Below are 20,789 nucleotides of genomic sequence, written 5' to 3'. Positions count from 1 at the left end.
CGTTCCGGCAATTTTCCTCAGGCTGTGAGGAAAACACACCAACTGCTCCTCTCTCCCCTTTGGTGTCCCCAGGGAGGGGAAAGAAGCAGACAGAAATCTATTTACATCTTTTATTCCTGTCTTTTACTTCAGTACAGAGAAAACATGTCTGCACTCATCAGCAGTTAGAATAAACTCCACCTCCACCCATGTACATCCTGTACAGGTCATATGACAAACCCACTGAGCTAACATCCGGTGCTCAGTACAGAATGGACTGCCCCTTTGTTCCCATGGCAACAGTCACAAACTTCCTGTTTGGCTTTCCAGCCACAAGCAGCAGACTTGGCTGCTATAGCCTTTGCTTGCTGCCGCATTGCTGCTTTAGAATAACAATCTCCACCCATCATTTGGCCACGTTCTCCTTCCTTTCCAAGGACTGAACAGTGTAAACTAGCAGGAATTTGCCAAACTTGTGAGTGACAAAATAATAATAATGATCAAGACCTGGAAAATGCACAATTTCAGGCTTACCCTACACACAAAATACCTTTCGGTTTAAATCATCTTTGAAAAGATGATTATCGACCACCCACCCACCCACCCAGCGAGAAGGTGCATTTGTAGCTGTTCGTCCCGTGTATATCCTTTTCCAAGTGATTAAAGCTCAATCTCATCTGCCATTCTTCTTCCTAGTAACCCAGGAGAGATCTTTCTAAAGTTTTCTATGGTATGCTCCAGATTTTGTTGCCCTTAATGCTTCAATGCAGCAATGGTCCCTTGACCTGCTCTTTACACATGGCATGGGTCCTTTTTTAAAGCTAAGTGCATTTTCTTACGCTGGGGCCACCAGACGGGAAGGCTGCTTGAAAGGCTGTTTCAAATTAAAACTCATTTCCTTTTGCTCTCCTGTGCAGCTGTGCTGAAGGCATGGGATGGGGGAATAGAAATGGCTCCTAGTAGGCAAGTCCTGTCAGTTGCTCAGAGACTACAGTGGTACATCGGGTTACATACGCTTCAGGTTACAGACTCCACCAACCCAGAAATAGTGCTTCAGGATAAGAACAGAAATTGTGCTCCGGTGGCGCAGCAGCAGCAGGAGGCCCCATTAGCTAAAGTGGTGCTTCAGGTTAAGAACAGTTTCAGGTTAAGAACGGACCTCCGGAACGAATTAAGTACTTCACCCGAGGTACCACTGTATTTATGTTTCCAAGTGACCAATACATTGGAATAATACCAAGAATAATAATCCCTGTGTCGTGCACGTCACTGAGATATTCACAACTGCAGTGGTACCTCGGTTTACAGACGCTTCAGGTTGCAGACGCTTCAAGTTACAGACTCCGCTAACCCAGAAATAGTACCTCGGGTTAAGAACTTTGCTTCAGGATGAGAACAGAAATTGTGTGATGGTGGCATGGCGGCAGCAGAAGGCCCCATTAGCTAAAGTGGTGCTTCAGGTTAAGAACAGTTTCAGATTAAGAACGGACCTCTGGAACGAATTAAGTTCTTAACCCGAGGTACCACTGTACTGAATAAGCTTGATCCAAATGCACTAGGATGCAGAAGGAGCCAAGTCTGAATTCAGCCTTTGAAACCAACTTGTTCTACCAAATGCATCCATCCTCTTCTAAGGCACCCATTGTTGTCTCATAGCTTGATTCACAGAAGTGTCATGTTCGTTAACTGATTTTCGCAGCATGAAGTGATGAGCTGCAAGCTTGAGTGGATCATCGCAAATACAGGAGTTCCATCTCTGGTGCTTTTCAATAGACAGGTCATCGATTCAGCTGCCTGTTCCCATCGCAAAGGTTCTCGCTGTAAGGGTCGTAGGCGGATGTGTGAACAAGCCCTTTGAATAACTGCTATGCAGGCCCAACCCAATGAATATTGATTCAGAAGCCGAGTCCCAGTATGTGCAATGGAGTGGGGGAGTGGGGGCCTTCATCGCAAGCAAGCTCGTATAGGATTGCAATTACAAAGCCAGTCCTACGCATGTTTACTTGGAAGTTTGTCCCGCTGAGTTCAATGGAACTTACATTCAAGTACGGTAATTGTGTACACAGGGTGCAGCCTCATGTGTCATCTGCATGACTTGGCATTGCCACCAGAGGAAGATACAGTGGCACCTTGAGTTAAGTACTTAATTCGTTCTGGAGGTCCATTCCTAACCTGAAACTGTTCTTAACCTGAAGCACCACTTTAGCTAGTGGGCCCTCCTGCTGCCACCATGCCGCCACCGTGCGATTTCTGTTCTCATCCTGAAGCAAAGTTCTTAACCTGAAGCACTATTTCTGGGTTAGCGGAGTCTGTAACCTGAAGCGTATGTAACCTGAAGCATATGTAACCCGAGGTACCACTGTACGTTCAGAGAAACACATCTACAACACCTGTTCCTACTCAGATCCCTTTTTAGATCATGCATTACAATGCTGCACTGTGAAAACTGGTTCCTTTTGTTCTCCCCCTTTTGTTTCCTACATTTTATCGCATTTACAATTCATAAAAAACACACACACCAAACTGTTCTCTTATCCTGCGATTACCAAGCTTATGTAGGGGGCTTTGAATAATTTTGAACATCCAAAGTAAGTTTTGTCCATCAGGTCATTCAAATCCATGCTCCTCTTGCCATCTTCCATGTTGCTGAGATATGTTTTGCTTTTACTTTTTACAGAAGTCACATGTTAACTTGGGGAGGGGGCATTCTAATTCCCTTGAGACCAGGGGTGCTAACTCCCAGGCTAAAGGACTACAGCCTTATTGTAACCATTCTAGCTTGGGCTGTTGCTCAGAGAGAACCCTACCTGTCATTTCTACTCACTTGAACACCCTATTATTCTGTTTGGATTGAGAGAAGGCCACCGGATATGAGAAGAGCTTCCATCAAGTACAATTCTTCCATCAAGAAGAATTGGAACTGAGGAGGGAGCGCTGTTGCTCAATACTAAAAACACATTATCTGCATGCAGAAGGTCTTGGGTTCAATCCCCGTTTTCCATGCCTGAAATGTGGAAAGTTATTGTCAGTAAATAACAAGAAATAGCCTCACCTATTCTTGTGCCTTCAGTGTAAAAAGAAGGAGCTGAAGCTTTTCACAGACAGGAAGGAAATGTTGTCACCTGGTAATCCTTGCACATCATCACTGCTGTTCAAACGAGGGCATTTTTTTTCAGGCAGAACTCGCTGGAACTCAGTTCCAGCCTTTCTCAGGTGGGCGCCATTGCCATTATAGGAGAAAAAGGGAGTTCCGGCACCTCTTTTTCTAGGAAAATAGCACTGGTTAAAACTCACAACTACTGTGGTTGGCTTAAAAGTTAGCAACCCTACAGAGGCTGGTTATTGCTTGGTTAATACAGAGATGTAAAGTGTAATGCAAGTCTTATGTGATAGATGGGTAATGCTACCACCCAAAATTTAGGAAGTGGAGTGAACCTGAATGGTATACAGACCCAGTGCTGGATTTACGTATAAGCTAAACAAGCTATAGCTTAGGGCCCCACTCTCTTGGGGCCCCCAAAAAAATTTAAAGGAAAAAAACCTGGATGTACATTTCCAAAATATAAGATAAAAACAAATCAAACAAAACCTACATACAGCAACAGTGTTTTGTGTTGTATAGGCTCCTATGATGTAAGTAATGGGCCCCGCCTGCTAGCCTGTTCCCTAAAATATCACTGGTTTACTCATTTCTATATACAGTGGTACCTCGGGTTACATACGCTTCAGGTTACAAACGTTTCAGGTTACAAACTCCACTAACCCAGATATAGTACCTTGGGTTAAGAACTTTGCTTCAGGATGAGAACAGAAATCGTGCTCCAGCGGCACAGCAGCAGCAGGAGGCCCCATTAGCTAAAGTGGTGTTTCAGGTTAAGAACGGACCTCTGGAATGAATTAAGTACTTAACCCGAGGTACCACTGTATAGGGTGCCTACATTCTGGTTGCACGGCAACAAGTGCAAATGGCTTTAAGTCCATTTAAGTCCTATTAAGTCCATAAACTATCATATAGCATATATTCAACACAAAAAACAGCAACAATTTGTTGTTGACAAAGGACAGCTGGACATATAAAGAGCCCCATCACCTTCAGTTGGGACGCGGGTGGCGCTGTGGCCTAGGGCTTGCTAATCGGAAGGTTGGCAGTTCAAATCCCTGCAACGATGTGAGCTCCCATTGCTCAGTCCCTGCTCCTACCAACCTAGCAGTTCGAAAGCACATCAAAGTGCAAGTAGATAAATAGGTACTACTCCGGCGGGAAGGTAAACGGTGTTTCCATGCGCTGCTCTGGTTCGCCAGAAGCGACTTAGTCATACTGGCTACATGACCTGGAAAAACTGTCTGCAGACAGATGTCGGCTCCCTCGGCCAGTAAAGCAAGATCAGTGGCGCAACCCCAGAGTCGTTCGAGACTGGATTTAACTGTCGGGGACCTTTACCTTTTAATGTTTGATGAATTACTGTATTTTAATATTTTGTTGGAAGCTGCCCAGAGTGGCTGGGGAAGCCCAGCCAGATGGGTGGGGTATAAATAAATTATTATTATTATTATTATTATTATTATTATTATTATTATTATTATTATTTACCTTTTACCTTCAGTAGCTTAGGGCCTCATCAAACCTAAATCCGGCCCTGCACAGACCTCTAGGTTGCATAGGTGGAATAAAGCTTTATACTGGCTGCTCTTTTCATCACTTTTTTATGTTCCTTTAAAATGAACGGGGGACCCATGGCCATCCAAGACATTGTTGGACTCCCATAAACTTCAACCCCAGCCAGCATGGCCAATGGTCAAGGGTGATGGGAGCTGCGGAAGGTACCAGGCTGGCTGTCCCAGCTTTAAAACGATCTCAAATATGAAACAACAAATACAATGTTGATTTAAAATATCTTAGGAGTGCAATTAACATGGGATAATAATTCCCTGTTTCATTAGTCTTCCAGTGGGTTGGAATTCACAGTTAGGTTGCATCCCAATCTAGGGTGGGATAACACAAACACACTGCTATCTTTTCCTGTCTCTTAAGTAAAACAGGCATAGCTGTCAACTTTTCCCTTTTCTTGAGAGGAATCCTATTTGGAATAAGGGAATTTCCCTTTAAAAAAGGGAAACGTTGACAGCTATGAAAACAGAAAGAAGAAGAGGAAGAGGAAGAGGAAGAAACAACCACTTGGGGAAGAGAAAGGAAGTGTAACCAGAAGTGTAAAAGAGGCCAGAGCTCTTTTATTTTTGATTATTGCATAATGGAAGAAACTGGTGGATTCATTTCTGTATCATAAAACACACCTGCCCAAACTCTCTCTCAGGACCCGGCCCCCCTAAAAAGAGGAAAGAGTTGGAAACAACTAAAAGCAGGTCATATATTGCAGTTTTTGGTTGGAGGGTGTATGAAAAGATTTCTGGTGTTTAAAAAAAGGAAGAAGAAAAGTGTTCGAAGACCTTACAGTCTTGTAGTATATGAGTAGATTTGATTAACTTATAATATATAACTTTGCTGTTTCCTATTCGAGTTAAGAACTTTCAGGGGAATGTGCCATCTGGCCCTGGCGATTTCTCACGATTTAGCTTGCAGATTAGTTCTAAAAATACTTTGTCATTTTTCTTTGACGCTGTTCTGATTTATTGCCTTTCCAAAAAAAAATAAGTTCAGGTGTAGATATCTCACCCAACATCTTCTGCAGTAAAGACAGATGTAAAGAATTCATTGACATGCCTTAGCAATTTCCCTGTCTTCCCTGAGTGCTCCTGTTACGTCTTTGTCATCTAGGAGCTCACTGCCTGTCTGGCTGGCTTCCTGCTCCTGATGTATTTAAAGAATTTTTGTATGATGAGGTGCAATACATATATATAGCAATTCGTTCTTCAAAAGCCTCCCTGATTGTAGCCTTGCATATAATTTATCCAAGTTTGTGCGATGCTCTTTACCTAGGCAAAACTTTCAGTTTTGAAAGGAATTCACTTTGACTTTATGACTCCCCCCCCCCCATGTTGGCATTTTGGGGGCTACACTTGTTGGGTTTTTGAGCAATGATAGAGACAGGGCTATTTTCCCCAGCCAGAACTCACTGGAACTCAGTTCCAGCACCTCTCAGGTGGGCGACATTGCTATTATAAGAGAACAAGGGAGGCGTTCACGGTGAGTTCTGGCACCTCTTTTTTCCAAAAAATAGAACTGGATAGAGAGATCGTGAAAAAATAGTCTATTTATACCATTACCTTGCTGCCTTTAACTGTATTTTTCACTCTCAAGTAATTAAAAACACACACATAAGGGATGAGTAGATTTTCCATGTTCTGATTTAAGTAGGTTGACTCTGCAAATAGCTTTCCTTTGCACCAGGGAAGGGAAGCCTGTAGCCTTGGGCTATAGCATTTGCTTGCATGCAGAAGATCCCAGATTGAATCTGCAGTCTCTTCAGATGTCCCTGAAACCTAAGAGACCTACGGTTGGGATCTTGGTCTGACTAGGCATAAGGCTGGTTCCTATGCCCTTAAGGACAGTCTCACTATCATTCAATCTGAAGGAAGGGCTGTAGCTCAGTTGTCTGACTCAATAGAAGTGCCCCATGCTCCTTTGACTACAACTCCCAGGATGGACAGCGAGCAGGGAAGCCAGTAGCTGGAGTCCAAGGTAACTGGAGGTACAGGTTCCTCTCCCTGCTGTAAAAAGATATGCAGACAATGAGGTTTGCTTTGCCATTTCTGCTTCTTTTGAGGCCAGGCCAAGGTCAGTTCCCTCAATTTCCCTCCAAGAGCATAGAAGCCAACTTCTAGGGGCTGAGGTCCCTTTAAAAAGGTAAAGGATCCCTGACTGTTAAGTCGAGTCGCAGATGACTCTGGGGTTGCAGCGCACATCTCGCTTTATCGCTTTATTGGCCGAGGGAGCCCCGTACAGCTTCCGAGTCATGTGGCCAGCATGACTAAGCCGCTTCTGGCGAAGCAGAGCAGCGCACTGAAACACCATTTACCTTCCCGCCAGAGCAGTACCTATTTACCTACTTGCACTTTGACGTGCTTTCGAACTGCTAGGTTGGCAGGAGCAGGGACCGAACAACGGGAGCTCACCCTGTCGCGGGGATTCGAACCGCCGACCTTCTGATCGTCAAGCCGAAGAGGCTCAGTGGTTTAGAGCGCCACCCGTGTCCTTCATCCCCCCCAATGAAATATTTGATAAGGTTGCCCCCCCCCCCACCAGGTGATGGGCATTGCCATTCAAATGATGTGTGTGTACCACATCTTACTTGGGACCCCCTATTTCAAGTTGTCACCCCTGTCTGCAGTTATGTGGGGTTGCGATTCCAGTACAATGGTCCCTCAGGTTGAGAACTTAATTTGTTCTGGAGGTCCGTTCTTAAGCTGAAACTGTTCTTAACCTGAAGCACCACTTTAACTAATGGGGCCTCCCGCTGCCGCACCACCACTGTGTGATTTCTGTTCTCATCCTGAAGCAAAGTTCTTGACCCGAGGTACTATTTCTGGGTTAGCGGAGTCTGTAACCTGAAGCATCTGTAACCTGAAGCGTATATAACCCGAAGTACCACTGTACTTAACTACATGCCCAAGGTCCATGTTGTAAAAGGCGTGTAAAACATTTGCAACAGCGTGTTCCCCTGAAAGAGTTTCTGGATCCATTTTGCGAAACTGGGGGAGGAGGGAGTGGGGTCAGGGAGAGACACAGACTGTCTACAAAAGACAGTAAATCCGGATTATTTTTTTGATCCGTGTTAAAACAAAACCAAAACAACACCTTAACGTACCCACCCCCGGAGGCAGGGATGCCGGCACAGCACATCTTCTGCGCGCATCCCTCTCAGGATCGCGCCCTTCCCGCGCACAGAAGTCGCGCCCGCGCCTGGATCTTTTCAGAGGGGGCTTCTCATATCCCCGAAGGCGGAGGAAAGGAAGGCTGTGCCTCCGGTTCGCGCAGAGCGGAGGCTTTTCGTGCCCAGCCTTCAACGTCGCCCTGTTGAGCTACGCTCAGCCAGCCGCCAGTCCTGCCTGGCGCGCACCGGGCGCTCTGGGAGCCGGCGTCGGTCACCAGGTGGCGCTGCCGGCCTCCCTCTTTCTCCGCCTACCCCGGGCTGAGACTGCCGCCGCCGCCGCTACTGCTGGCGGCTCTACTGCTGCCAGATCTTTGGCTCACTCCGCTGCTGCCGAGCCGAGGAGCGGGAGGGCGGCAGCAGCAGCAGCAGAGCCGCTGGAGGAGCCGGCGTGCCCCCCGCAAGAGAGGCGCGTCGCGGCTGCCCTTGGAGACCCGTCGCCGCCAGCTCGCCTTCCGCCTTTCAGCCGGCGCTTGGGGTGGGTGGGGGTGCTGTGGGAGGCGGACACGTTCCGGAGAGAGAGACGCAAGCCGCTGCCTCCGGCCATGGAGAAGAAGACCGCTCGCCTGGCGAGCTGAGCGAGGGGGAAATCGGGGAGGAGAGAACCTCGGACCCCCACCCCGGTCCGGACCCTCCCCCTCCGCGAAACTTTTCCCCCCGTTTTGAAGCCCGCCGCAGTGCCTACCGAGAGAAAACTTCGCGCCGTCTGGGATTTGCGTGTCTGAGTCTGAGTCGATCCCTCCCCCTTTCTTCTCGTGACTCCACGAGTCGATCGTTGCCTTTGCAGGGATCGATCTCCGTAGCCTTGAAGTAATGTTTTGAGAAGCCCGGAGCTCGGAGCAGTTCCTGGAAACCTCCCCCCACCCCCATCTCTTCTCCCCCGTAAAGGTTTCCTCCTCCTTCCCCCCCCCACCCTGTTGAGCTTCCACGAGATCCAGGGAGCCGAGCGCCGTCCGCTCCTTCCGCGCTGCTGCTGCTGCTGCGACCCCGGCGGAGGAGGGCAAGAATTTGCAACAGCTCCGAAGTCCGACGAGGCGCGCCAGTGGGCGCCTTGCCTGCCCAACTCTCTCTGTGCTTCCTCGCCCGCCGAACCCCCTGGAGGATGGAGGTGGTGGCTGCGTTGCAGCGGACTTCACAATTCCCCGTTCCCCCGTAGACTTTTTTTTTTAAGAGTTGATCCTAGGGCGGGATGTTTCAATTGGATATAATTGCTGCCTCCCTGTTTGCTTTTTCAATGCGCCCTGGAGGACGAAGTGGCTTTCTTTAAGGTCTGGCCGAGAAGATCGTTATCAAAACGGAAGAAGAGCGGAGGGAATCCCCTCTCCCCAGCGCGGTTCTTCCTGGGATCCGGCAGCAGGCATAAGGGATATTAGATACAGTACAGAACAAATTAAAAAAACAAAACCCGCTCCAGCAGAAGTTCTCTTCCTTGCAAAGCTTCTCTGGTAACCATGGCTGGGATTGGCAAACGCTGGGAGATAATGTGCTGCGTGATCGTCGTGCTTCTGGGCAGCCCTGCAGCCACAGCCCAAGGTAAATCGAGGAGGGGGTTGCTTACGAAGCCCCCTGCCCGCCTTCAATGGCTTGCATGTGTGGTTTTGGGGGGGGGCGCTGGACGGTGCCACGGAGATAAAGGGGCGCGCGGCAAAATCTGGGTATTTAGCTCCTAGTAGCTGCTGGATAGCAAGACCCGCACTTCGCGTTGAGGGTTGTGCATGACTTTTTTGGGCTGATGGAAGTTGAACAACTCAGCCACAGGCTATGGAGAGACTGTTAAATGGAAAGGGACGGCGGCGGCGGGGGGGGGGGTAAGAGATTGGCAGAGAGAAAGAGGGGGCGAAATCCTCTGCTTTTTTCTTCTTAGTTGGGCGATGGAGACTTTTCTTCAATTCGGTCCGATCTGTGCAGGAGGAGGTTGACGGCGGGGGTGTGTGTGTGTGTTTTGTTGTGGATGCCGGGAGACACGGCTTTGGAGAAGTTTACGTCTGGTCGGTTTGCGGGACTGAAACGCCTGTTCAAAAGTAATCAAGAGATCAAAGCGGAGTGGGAAAGAGGGAGTCGGAGACGAGGAGAGGCAGGCAGGCGCTGGAGATTTGAGGGAGATAAAAAGAAAGGCTTTAAAGAGTAGGGGGAAAGGAGGAGGGCCTCCTGTTGAAGGGCACTTTCTATATTCTCTGCTGGGGGCGGCGGCGGAATTAACAGCGCGATCCTAACTCGACCCTTCTCATTTAAGAAGTGGGGCTCGATCCCTAGCAAGTGGGAAAGAAACGAGCTTTCAGCCCCAAGACAAGTCCGGTGGGGCTTGCCTTCGAGCGCAGCCGTTTCTTTTAAAAAAGCAAAGGATCGGAATGCGCGCCCGTCTGGGTTGCGCGCCCAGGAAGAAGCCTGCGGGGCGAGGTTTACCTAAAGCACCGCCGGCCCCTCTCCAAGCGCGGGCTGGCCGCCGGTGAAGCCGGCTTCTCCTTCGCGCGGCCAAAAGGCTTGAATGTTCCTTGGAGAGGGCTGCGTGTGTCTCCCTTTCTGCGTGCGTTTTGTGTGTGTGTGTCGTGCACGGCCCAGTGCAAAGCAGGCTGCCTGGGATACCCAGAGAACTTCCGGGGGAGAAGAATGCAACACGTGGGGCAGACCGAAAAGAAAAGAAAGAGAAGGAGAGAGAGAGCTCCCTCCTTCTCTCTCTGTCACCACAAAAGAAAATACTGCCTTGGGTGGTGTGTTTTTTTTCAGAGAATAAACCTTCCCTCAAGCTGAGGGGGACAATGAATTGTGCGGCGACTCTGAGGAAATAATAACAATACGGCGACTTCTCCAGGCTCCCTCTCGCCCGCCAGCCAGCCTTTTATTTTTTAAAGGCTAGATGGAGAGGGTGACCTCTTTTCTTGCACAGCCTGTTGTCTCGCGATAAGGGCTTCTCTCTCCAAAGCTGCTTACAGGTGGGCAGGCTTTTCAAAGCGCGCAGAGGCGAAGCGGGGACCGTAGGGCAGCCGTCAAGTGTCGTCGGCGTCGTCCCGGCGCCAAAGCGCCTCATTCTCTCCTCTCAGCCCCCCCCCCGCGCCATTTCACGTCCAGCCTCGTTTGATGTGTATGACTTCATTGGTCAGAGCAACCCGGCGTAGCGAAATTCCCGCGCGCCTGGCATTCCAACTGAGGCGGGGGGGGGGGGGGGAGAAGCGGGCAGAGTGAGGGACTGATTTAAGACAATGGCCGCCACATGCCATTCTTTTCCCATGCCTCAGGAAAGGGTTAATCCTCCTGCAACCCAGGAAAAGCTGGGTTGTCGTAGCAGCCGTTCTTCTCGTTCTGCCTTGTTATAAAAGCACCAATTTGTCCAAAAAACTAAAAAAAAAAAATCCTTTAAACGCCCTGGTTCACAGATGGGGGGGGGCGTTGATGAAAGAAAGCAGACGGTTTTTGGACGATTTGCAAAGAAGAAAAAAGCGAATGATGGGAGACCAACAGCAACAAGGAAAAGTTAGTTGCTGAGGGGATTAAAAACTAGGGTTGTTTGAGGAGGTGTTTTGTTGTGGTCTGGAGAATTCAATCAGTTGCCCTAGAATAGTGTTCCCACTTGGTCTACCTGTTGCCTGTAGCTGTTCGTTTTCTCTCCTTTCCTTCCCCCTCTTTTTTCTTTTTCTTTTACCACAATCTCAGGACTCTTGAAAAAGTTTCAGAAGCTTCCCAAACTCCCCTTTCCCCATCTCCATTCGTGGGCTGATCCAATATTTGGTTAGTTATCCAAACGGCAAATGACTGGCGCAGGTTTTACAGCCCGCCTGTATAATATCTCACCAGGCACCTTCTCCTCGCCTCCTTTTCTATCTCTTGACCTGTCAAGATAACAATACCAGCTAGGAGAGATTTATGGTCAAGAGGCAGGATGCAATGGCCGGCTGAACCCATGGAGGCTGGCGATAGCTCCTTGGGGCTGCCGAGGGAAATGAAGTGGGGGCGAGATGGGCGGCAGTTCCAGGGTCCAACTTGATTTATTTTCTCCCGAGGCTGGCAGTCAGGTGATGGCAAAGCCTTGCTCATAATGGAGAGCATCCGCAGCAAAAGCATGTGTTGTGGAAGCTAATGCAAAGGGCACATAACTGCTTCCCTGTGCTTCTGCTCCCAAGCAAAAATACCCCACACCTGGCTGTGTGGATGGGGGGGGGGAGTGGCAGGAGTCTAAATGTGTATGATGAACTGGTGGGATTTGCAGATTGGATGCTGCGTAATCATCTCTGGGTGGAAGAGGCAACCCTCCCCCCTGTATTTATTCCCTCAAACAGTACACTTAGATGTTTGCCCTCTTTGGGTTGAACTAGGGTATATCCTTCAGCTAAACACACTTTTGACAGCTTCTGGGGCTTGGTTGGTTTGCTTCAGCCACCAGTTGCTAAAATCTTAACGTTCCCTCCCATCCACTGTTCTCAATTTCCTCCCGTCCACTTTCCGCTCTCTGCAGAGCTGCTGGAACCTGGCTATGTAAAACCCACTTAACGTGAATCAAATGAAAAGTTTGCCATTAGAAAAAAAGCTCGTTGGCGAGTACACTTTCATGACAGGCCATGGTCTGCGAGTGCCATAAGCCAGCGCAGGACCATGCGATAAGCTAATTGCCTCCGGGATGCTTATGTGCTGTGCAGACTATTTTCAGCCACTTCTGTTATCTGAACGTGATACATAAATAGACTCCCTCTTTAGGCAGAGAGCATTGATCTGGATGCACCAGCCAATGTAGGCTCTTGGAAACTCTAAACTACCTGAAAGGGCAAGAGGAGGGATGTGTAATGATGCCAAGGAAGGGGGGAAAAGTGCTTTCTTTTTATAGTAGACTTTGGGGATGCAAAAGGGTTTCTTAATACCGCACATTAGGCTTGTGGTATTGGCATCTTCCATGATTACTGTGGGCTGAATGCAATATTTTTTTTTAAAATACCCAAATTTATTAAACCGCTACTTCATACATTGTGCAAGCACAAGTACGGTGGGCAGGTTCTATATCTTCTGCATTTCTTCGCCACCCCATTCCCCAGTGACCCCTAGGGATGATGTGCAGCTGTCAAAATGCATAGTGATGCTTGTCCAATCTTGCCTTTAAAAGTTTGGGGCACTTTGTGCCAAAGCAGGAACTAAAAGAATGTCAGTCTTAACAACTAACTTCAATGGGTGGATAACGCCACTGAAGCTCTATAGGATGCTGTTATGTGACAATAGGGTTGCCAGTGTGTATACGTATATATATATGTATATGTACTGAATATGTATATGTATGTGTGTGTGTGTCCTTCTCCTATGAGCTGCAGTCATTGGCATTGCAACCAAGCATGGGAAGCTTGACTTGCTGACTCAACAGCCGGTTGACCTAAAGAAAAATCACAGGAGCACAACGTAAGTTTGCCCCATGTTTTTCTGGTCAGTTGGGAACCCTAAATCTCCAGTTTGTAAAGGACCAGGAAGCAGATGATGGGAGAAGACCCTTTTCTGCCTCAGACCCTGGGGGAGCTGCTGTCTGAGTAGACAGCATTGGGAAGATGGGAAATATAGTCTGACCTGATGTAAGGCAGCTTCTTATGTTCTCTGTTGCAAGGCCTAAACGAAATGCACATGTGGGTGTGGTCATTTGCACTACATTGCTTTCCGTGAAGTGCACACTGGCCTACTGTCAGGACTGGTTGGACGTAAAGGAATGGTAGGAGGAAGGAGTTGGGGAACCACTAAGGGAAGAAGGCTCAGAGCCTGGGGAGTGGTGGCGGGACAACGATGGGTGGTCAAGAGGGGGGAGAAGAAGAGAGAGAAGACTGGGAAGAGGATGTGTCAGAAGCTGAAGGGTTAACAGAGCTTAGTGAGCTGGGAACGTGCTGTCAAGTGGGAGGAGGCAGAGATGAGTCAGGCTGATGAAGAGTCTTGGGTGTCTCTCCCTCGGCTGCGACAAGCTCCCCTCCCTCCTTTCTCCCAGAATCAAGAGAGGCATGAAGAGAGGTTGGAGATGCACAGACGCAGTCTCTGATTGCTTGGAAAAAGCCCTGGAGAGGAGGGGACTTAGATGGCTGTCTGGAGGCAGAGACTTCCAATCTCGGCAACTGGTTTTTCATGGAGCAAGACCACTAGGAATGAGCTGCTGTGCTCCTTAGGCTTGACTCTCTGCCAAGTATGTGGAGATTGTGCGTTTGCTAATAAAGAGTTAACTCCAAGTTTGAACCGTGTGATGGCTGACCAGCAGGCTCTGTGACACCTACAGAGATGGGTCGTAGGTTAGTGGTAGAGCATATTGTTTGCTTGCAAAAGGCGCTTGGGGACCAGGGCTGGGGAACTCTTTCTAGGTCTGAGGACGCGGGAACCATGTAATGATTAGCAAATGTCTAGTCGTGCTATTTAGGCACACGTAGCACCAGTTTGGTAGAAAGCTTAACAAAATCTTCAGGAGGCACACCAAATCTTCAAGAGGAGGAACAGTTCTTTGCCCAGTAGCTGTGTATGCTGCCCCCTCTAGGTTTCAGAGAAAGGCTATACAAGGGATATCTGTGTTCATAACGACAAAGAATTACAGCCACATTTAGTGACGCTGATGTTGAGGTCAAAACCATTTTTGTCCCACATGTTGTTTGCTGCACAGATGCACAGAGTGAAAAGCTTTGAAAGGGCTTGGCAGGCTAAATGTGTGAGAGAGACTAGCTAGAGGTGAAAATAAAACTGCATCCACAGTTCAGTGGCAAATGTGGGAACCTAGTCCTGTTCCAGCAACATAGAATCATAGAGGATCATCTAGTAAACAATGCAGGAACATGCAGCTTGTCCCATGTGGGGATTGAACCCGCAACCTTGGCATTATCAGCACCGTGGCCAATGAGTACCAGAAACCCTCTTAAAACATTGGGGTGTCAGTAGGTCCATTCCAGGATGGGGAGTAACCCCCCCCGGCATGGAGTAAATGGTTTACATATTCCTGCATTCAAGTCAGGAAGGTTTCTAGCCTGACCCTTAACATCTGTCCCTTTGCTCCAGGGGTGGCATTATGTCTTTGGAAACATTGCCCAGGCAGTGAGGCAGCATTTGTGACTGTGGAGGAGCCTGCGACTCTTTCCTTCAGGTACCTAATATCCAAGGTGCATATCACAATGTATTCTCTCTCTCTCTCCTCTGAATTTATAGCCATTGTTTCCAACAGCTGACGAAGCCAAAGCCTTCTCAGTGCCCCTGGCTCTTAATGCTGCCTCTTCTTTGCACCTAGCCTATAATTTCTCAGTAATTAAGTCCAGAACATAACAGATAAACTCGCAGTATATTATCCAGAAGGGCCCCTGTGTCAGAAACTGTGACGGTCTCTTTGATTGATTCACTTGCGCTCGCCGAGTTCCTCTTCTCCTTGTCTCCGAGTTTCTGTCTCCTGGGCTCCCTTGCATTGTGTTTGCTCTCAGGCATCAGAAGCTATTATGGCCTGCGTTATGAACTTTTCCCAATTTATTTCGTAAACTCCTGCCTCTGTTGTCTTTGTTTAAAAAACTGTAGTGTGTGTTTCACTGAAATACTGTGTGTGTGTCGGCCAAGGGAAGGAGAATTAGCACAAGGTTATCCACTTGAATTTCTTGTTGACTGATGAATGAATTGGGTTTCGTGACTGTAATGCAGTACCATTTCATGGTATGTTTCCTGCAATTAAAAAACACACACACTTAAAATATGCAGAAGAGATGGGCAAAAAAGGAGGCAGTAGTAAGGATAACCTAGTAAAAAAAAGCTGTGGTCTAAAATATTGTACTTTTACTATTAGATTCTTGAATTATTTGGAGACTTATGGTGCAATCTTATACACCAGCGATAGCCAACTTGGTACTACTTCGCTCATCTCTGATCATCGGATATTACTGGCTGGTGCTGAAGGAAGTTTGATGTCCAGTAATGTTTGGAGAGCACCACATTGGCTCACCCTGCTAGACACACTTACCTGGGAGAAAATTTCATTGAACTCATTGTACAGGATTGCAAACTAGACATTATGAGGCACCGCTGTCAACCTATGTCTTTCCCCATGGCCCATGCATTTAGCGAAACAGGTGACATAATATCAATTGGTTGCTGTTTGCAAGGATAAAGGAAATACCGAACGCAAAGAGGTCATGCATTTCCTTTACTGGACCAGGGTTGTAAATAGCCAGTCGCCAGGCTATCAGCCAGGGTAGTTTCTCTGAACCAGAATAGAACTGAATTATCTGCCACCGCCTTGAACTTTAGTATGCCATCAATTGTGGTTCAGAAGGAGCAGTAAAATGCTTTTGGTTGGTAGTCTTTGTGGACTTCCATGCAAGGCTGCACTCGGCTTTCTTACCAGGAAACGAGGGAGATGCGAGCTGGCAGTAGCTAGGCATTTCTGATAATGTATTGTTAGGCTCTTATGTTCTCAAAGCAGATGTAAAAATTAGTGCTTTGGAAGCAATAGCCACTCCTTGTGTTACTGTCAATGTCCACACACCAGCCTGTCTTCTGGATATAAGGGCGGCCATGCATTTCTGTAGTGCCCTCACTGGGGAGCTAGGACTGTAGCATCAAAAAAGCCACCCAAATCCAGCTAGTTAAGTTCTGCGCGCTTACCCATTCATGGTTGAGGAGCTATATATGCAAGCAGGTGTTCTGTTTGTGATTCCTGACTGAATCCAGCTGTATGGTTAGTCGGAAAACCTGCAACAGATCAATTATTTCGGAGACACTCTCTCTTCCCCAAACAGCTAATCTGTGCTATGTGTGCACAGCCAGATGGGGGTGATTAAATCTGGGATCATTTTGGAGTAAGTTGCTTGCTTCTCTGTTTCGTCTTCTTCCGGTTGCCACATGGAATTCTGCTAAACATTTTTGGATGGGCTGCAGGCAGAGGTGGTGACGCTGCTAGTCGTTTTATGTTTACATTTTGATTGTAACGAAGGAAGGTCACGTACTTTGTTCCTTGGGCAGAATAATTAAAGTCGATAACTTTTCCCGAAAGCTTGGTTTTGTTTTGTTTTTGTACATCCTGTTCTTCAAGAACGCATTTCTCCCTAACTATAATCTCAGGGTTTCACTGTAACAATTCCATTCATTTATGTGAGTTTAGGATCCTAGCCCACTGGTGGCCATGGAGACAGCTGCTCTTTATAATGGCCCTGTATGTAGTTGAGAAATGTTGCTATGCTTCCCATCCATCATCCCAAAGCTGAACGTGATCGTTTCGTTCACATCTTGCTCAAGCCTTGCTTTGGACATTTTTATCTCTTCCTCTTCTCCATAAACTTCTTAATTCATCCACTTCACCACTGCATTCTTGGCCATGTGTCTGCTAGGTCTGTCAGTTTCCCAGGAAATATAAATTAAGTGCCATGTTACACACTTTTGTGTGTGTGTGTGTGTGTGTGTGGTGGCCTTTGACATGTGAGATATACATTTTCAAGACCCACACAAATTTTGCATGTGAAAGAGGTACTTAATTAATTAATAATGATAATACATGTGGATGCAACAGACACGTATTTCATGAAGTGACACTTAACGGGGAGCTGCAATTGGCCACAGCTCCTTGTGGAGTGTGCACTTCGTGACAAACCCACATTTGCCTGTGTGTGGTGTAATGGGTAAAATAGCCCTCTGATGAACAGTTGGTAATGCAAACTTAAACTGGCATTGATATTTAACATTGCCTCCCCCTTTTCTTAAATAACTTGAGAAATAAGGCAAATCTCCTATCTCATGCCTGTAGTTCTGGGAACCTCAAATTATACTTGATAATTTGATTTGAGGATAGCCGGTTCTTAAAAACCACTTGTTTATCTAGGTAATGAAATGCCTAAGTTCAGAAGTTTATATTTCTGAGTCAAACTCAGGCCACCTTTTAAACTCCCTGCACTTATCTCTTTTGTGTGGTCGCCTCTGCAATTGGAAGTCCACAAATACGCTGACTAGGAGCTCAAGGAAAATACAGCCAACGATGTGATCCAACCCATGTCTCCTTTTGATGGTGTGTTTGGGGTGTGGAGGTAAGACGTTGGAAAGAATAGTCCATGGATGTGGTGCTTTATATAACCACTAATATCGACTAAATGTAAGCATGTTGTATTACAGGTTTCCCAAACTTGGGTCTCCAGCTGTTTTTGGACTACAACTCCCATCATCCCTAGCTAGCAGGATCAGAGGTCGGGGATGATGGGAATTGTAGTCCAAAAAAACAGCTGGAGACCCAAGTTTGGGAAGCTCTGTTGTATAAGAATGTATAAACAGAAGAAGATGCTGCTGGATCAGGCCCCATCTTGCCCAGCAGCCCTGACAAATCAGATGCCTATAAGAAGCTTTCACATCGGGCATGAATGCAACATCTAATATATAAGGTAAAGGGACCCCTGACCATTAGGTCCAGTCGTGGCCGACTCTGGGGTTGCGGCGCTCATCTCGCTTTATTGGCCGAGGGAGCCGGTGTTTGTCCGCAGACAGCTTCCGGGTCATATGGCCAGCATGACCAAGCCGCTTCTGGCGAACTAGAGCAGTGCACAGAAACGCTGTTTACCTTCCCGCCGGAGTGGTACCTATTTATCTACTTGCACTTTGTGCTTTCGAACTGCTAGGTTGGCAGGAACAGGGACCGAGCAACGGGAGCTCACCCCGTCGCAGGGATTCGAACTGCTGACCTTCTGATTGGCAAGTCCTAGGCTCTGTGGTTTAACCCACAGCACCATTAGCGTCCCTCACCAATATATACTGCTACTAATATATACTACTAATGTTGTAAAAGTATAGCTTTTTCTCATGATAAGAAAAAGTCGCATCAGGTCAATACACCACACTATCCTGTATAGCTGGTTCCGCTGTTTTCCCTTTGTCTGATTTGTATTGGCAGGTTCCAGTTGGGGGAGCTCTTTTCAGAAGCTTATGGGTCTGTGTTTTGGAAGCTGAGCAGGGGTACAATAGCTTGGCATCTTCCTACGAAGATCTGAGCTGACATCCGTCTTTTGTTGCATGATCGATTCAGCTAAAGAAAGGCTGGTCGATAAGAGCTTGAGAAGCAAAGGGGGGAGAAGAAGAATGAAAGAGAAACCAAACCAAAAAAATACTCAAAGCCAGAGAACCACTGCCCTAATGGCTCCGCCTGTGTAGAAGTAAAAAAAAAAAAAGTTTGATTACCCGCAGTTGTTATATACATGCCAGAATGCCAATCGGGGAAGGAACACCGAAAGTTTAATTATTGTCGAGGCAAGCCGCGCCACGTAATTATTAATTACCTAGGGCAAAAATAACTTATTGATTAAAGCCGATTGCTAATTATCCACAGTGGAATGCAATGTTTATCAGGAGGATAATATGTCACGGAGCTGATGGCATTGCAGCTCAGAGGTGGGTCTCAGCTGGAGTGCCCTCAGTGGCTCAACCTCCGCTGGGCGATTAAAGGCCACATTGTGATAGACTCCTCTTTTATTTCCTCCCACCAAATAAGTATTTCAAAGTATGGGATGAGCACAAACAGAATTTCCTGTTTCCGTCTCCCCTGCTTAAAAAAAGTCCTTGCATAGAAATCTGTCAGGAGTGTGTGCAGGAGCCAGGCCCTGTGACCAGTAGGGCTTTGCAGGACTGGGGCTTTCCTAAGTTTGTTCTCAAGAGGCGAGGCGAGGCGAGGCGAGGCAGCCAATTGGTAACTCACAGCACCTGGTGTCAAGAGCCGGGAAGGGATATAAGGTCAGCATTTCCCTTTGGCTCTTTGATACAGCAACACGCTTCTTGCCTTGCTGCGTTTGGCTTCTTGACTCCTTGCTTCCTGATCCTCAGACCCTTGGCTTCTTGACTTCCGACTCTCTGACCCTTGGCTTCCTGACTCCTGGCTTCCTGACTCTCGTTCCTGCTCCCACCCCGCCATCTTGCCCCTGGTCCCGACATCCTCCGCCAGGACTTCGCCGCCCATAAACCGGACCATGACAGAAATCGCTCTTACCCCCTCAACTTCCATTTTCCCAACACCAGATCCAGGACCCCATCCAAGGAAGTCCTGACTCAAGGAAGGAGCTGCTTAGTGCAGTTTTGGCCCTAGGAATGGCCACATCTCATTGGGCGTCCTTCCCCAGCCTGGTGCCATCCACATGTTGTTGGATTCCAGTACCCATCAGCCTCAGCCACTATGACCAGTGGTCATGGGAGATGGGAGCTGTATTTCATCTCGATGGCACCAAGTTGGAATAGACTTCCCTTAGGGATGCTAACCTACTTTGAGGACTGTGGTTTTGAGACAACCCTAACGTGGAATAAAGCTTCCTTGTTCAGCAGATGTTTCTTCTCTGGTGAAGCTTGATTGCTAATAATGCCCCACCTTAAAAATATTGTGATAGACAGAACTGGAAAAGGTGCAACGGATTAGAGCCTCTTGCCAGTGAGGAAAGTCTGAAGTTTAGGGGGGGGGGGAGAGACAACCTAAGTGTTGATATGATAAGAGTTCTATCAATTTATTTGTGATGTTGAGAAAGTAGCTTTTGTCTTACTTTCCACTATATTAGAACTTGGAGTCATGTGATGACATCAGTTGGCAACAGGATGACCAAAAGAAACAAATTCTTCACACAATTCACAGTTAACTTAATGGAATTTACTGTCACACCCTGTGTTAGAAACTCAGATAGATAGATAGATGATTGATAGATAGATAGATGATAGATAGATAGATAGATATAGATAGATGATAGATAGATAGATAGATAGATAGATAGATAGATAGATAGATAGATAGATGATAGATAGATAGATAGATGATAGATAGATTAGATAGATAGATAGATAGATAGATAGATATAGATAGATAGATAGATAGATAGATAGATAGATAGATAGATGATAGATAGATGATAGATAGATAGATGATAGATAGATAGATAGATGATAGATAGATTAGATAGATAGATAGATAGATAGATAGATAGATAGATAGATAGATAGATAGATAATAGATAGATAGATAGATAGATATAGATATAATCTTATTGCCAAATGGCGCTTTAAGCCTGG

At 47.1% G+C, this 20,789-nt stretch overlaps 1 protein-coding gene across 8 annotated transcripts in view; it reads left to right on the top strand.

The window, feature by feature from the left end:
- Positions 1-8,782: 8,782 nt before the first annotated feature.
- SDK2 (sidekick cell adhesion molecule 2) overlaps positions 8,783-20,789 on the top strand; it is a 329,275-nt gene continuing 317,268 nt past the window's right edge. For 3 of the 8 annotated variants that reach the window (XM_081899505.1, XM_081899507.1, XM_081899504.1), the window contains exon 1: positions 8,783-9,338. In XM_081899505.1, coding sequence (XP_081755631.1) covers positions 9,257-9,338 — 82 coding nt within the window. In that variant the 5' untranslated portion in view covers positions 8,783-9,256. The remainder of the gene's footprint in view (positions 9,339-20,789) is intronic. The other 5 variants (XM_081899509.1, XM_081899508.1, XM_081899506.1 and 2 more) reach the window with 2 other exon arrangements.

Source organism: Podarcis melisellensis (genome assembly GCF_964234715.1).
Source record: "Podarcis melisellensis genome assembly, chromosome: 2".
Lineage (NCBI taxonomy): Eukaryota > Metazoa > Chordata > Lepidosauria > Squamata > Lacertidae > Podarcis > Podarcis melisellensis.
This window is presented reverse-complemented; position numbering and strand designations above follow the sequence as displayed.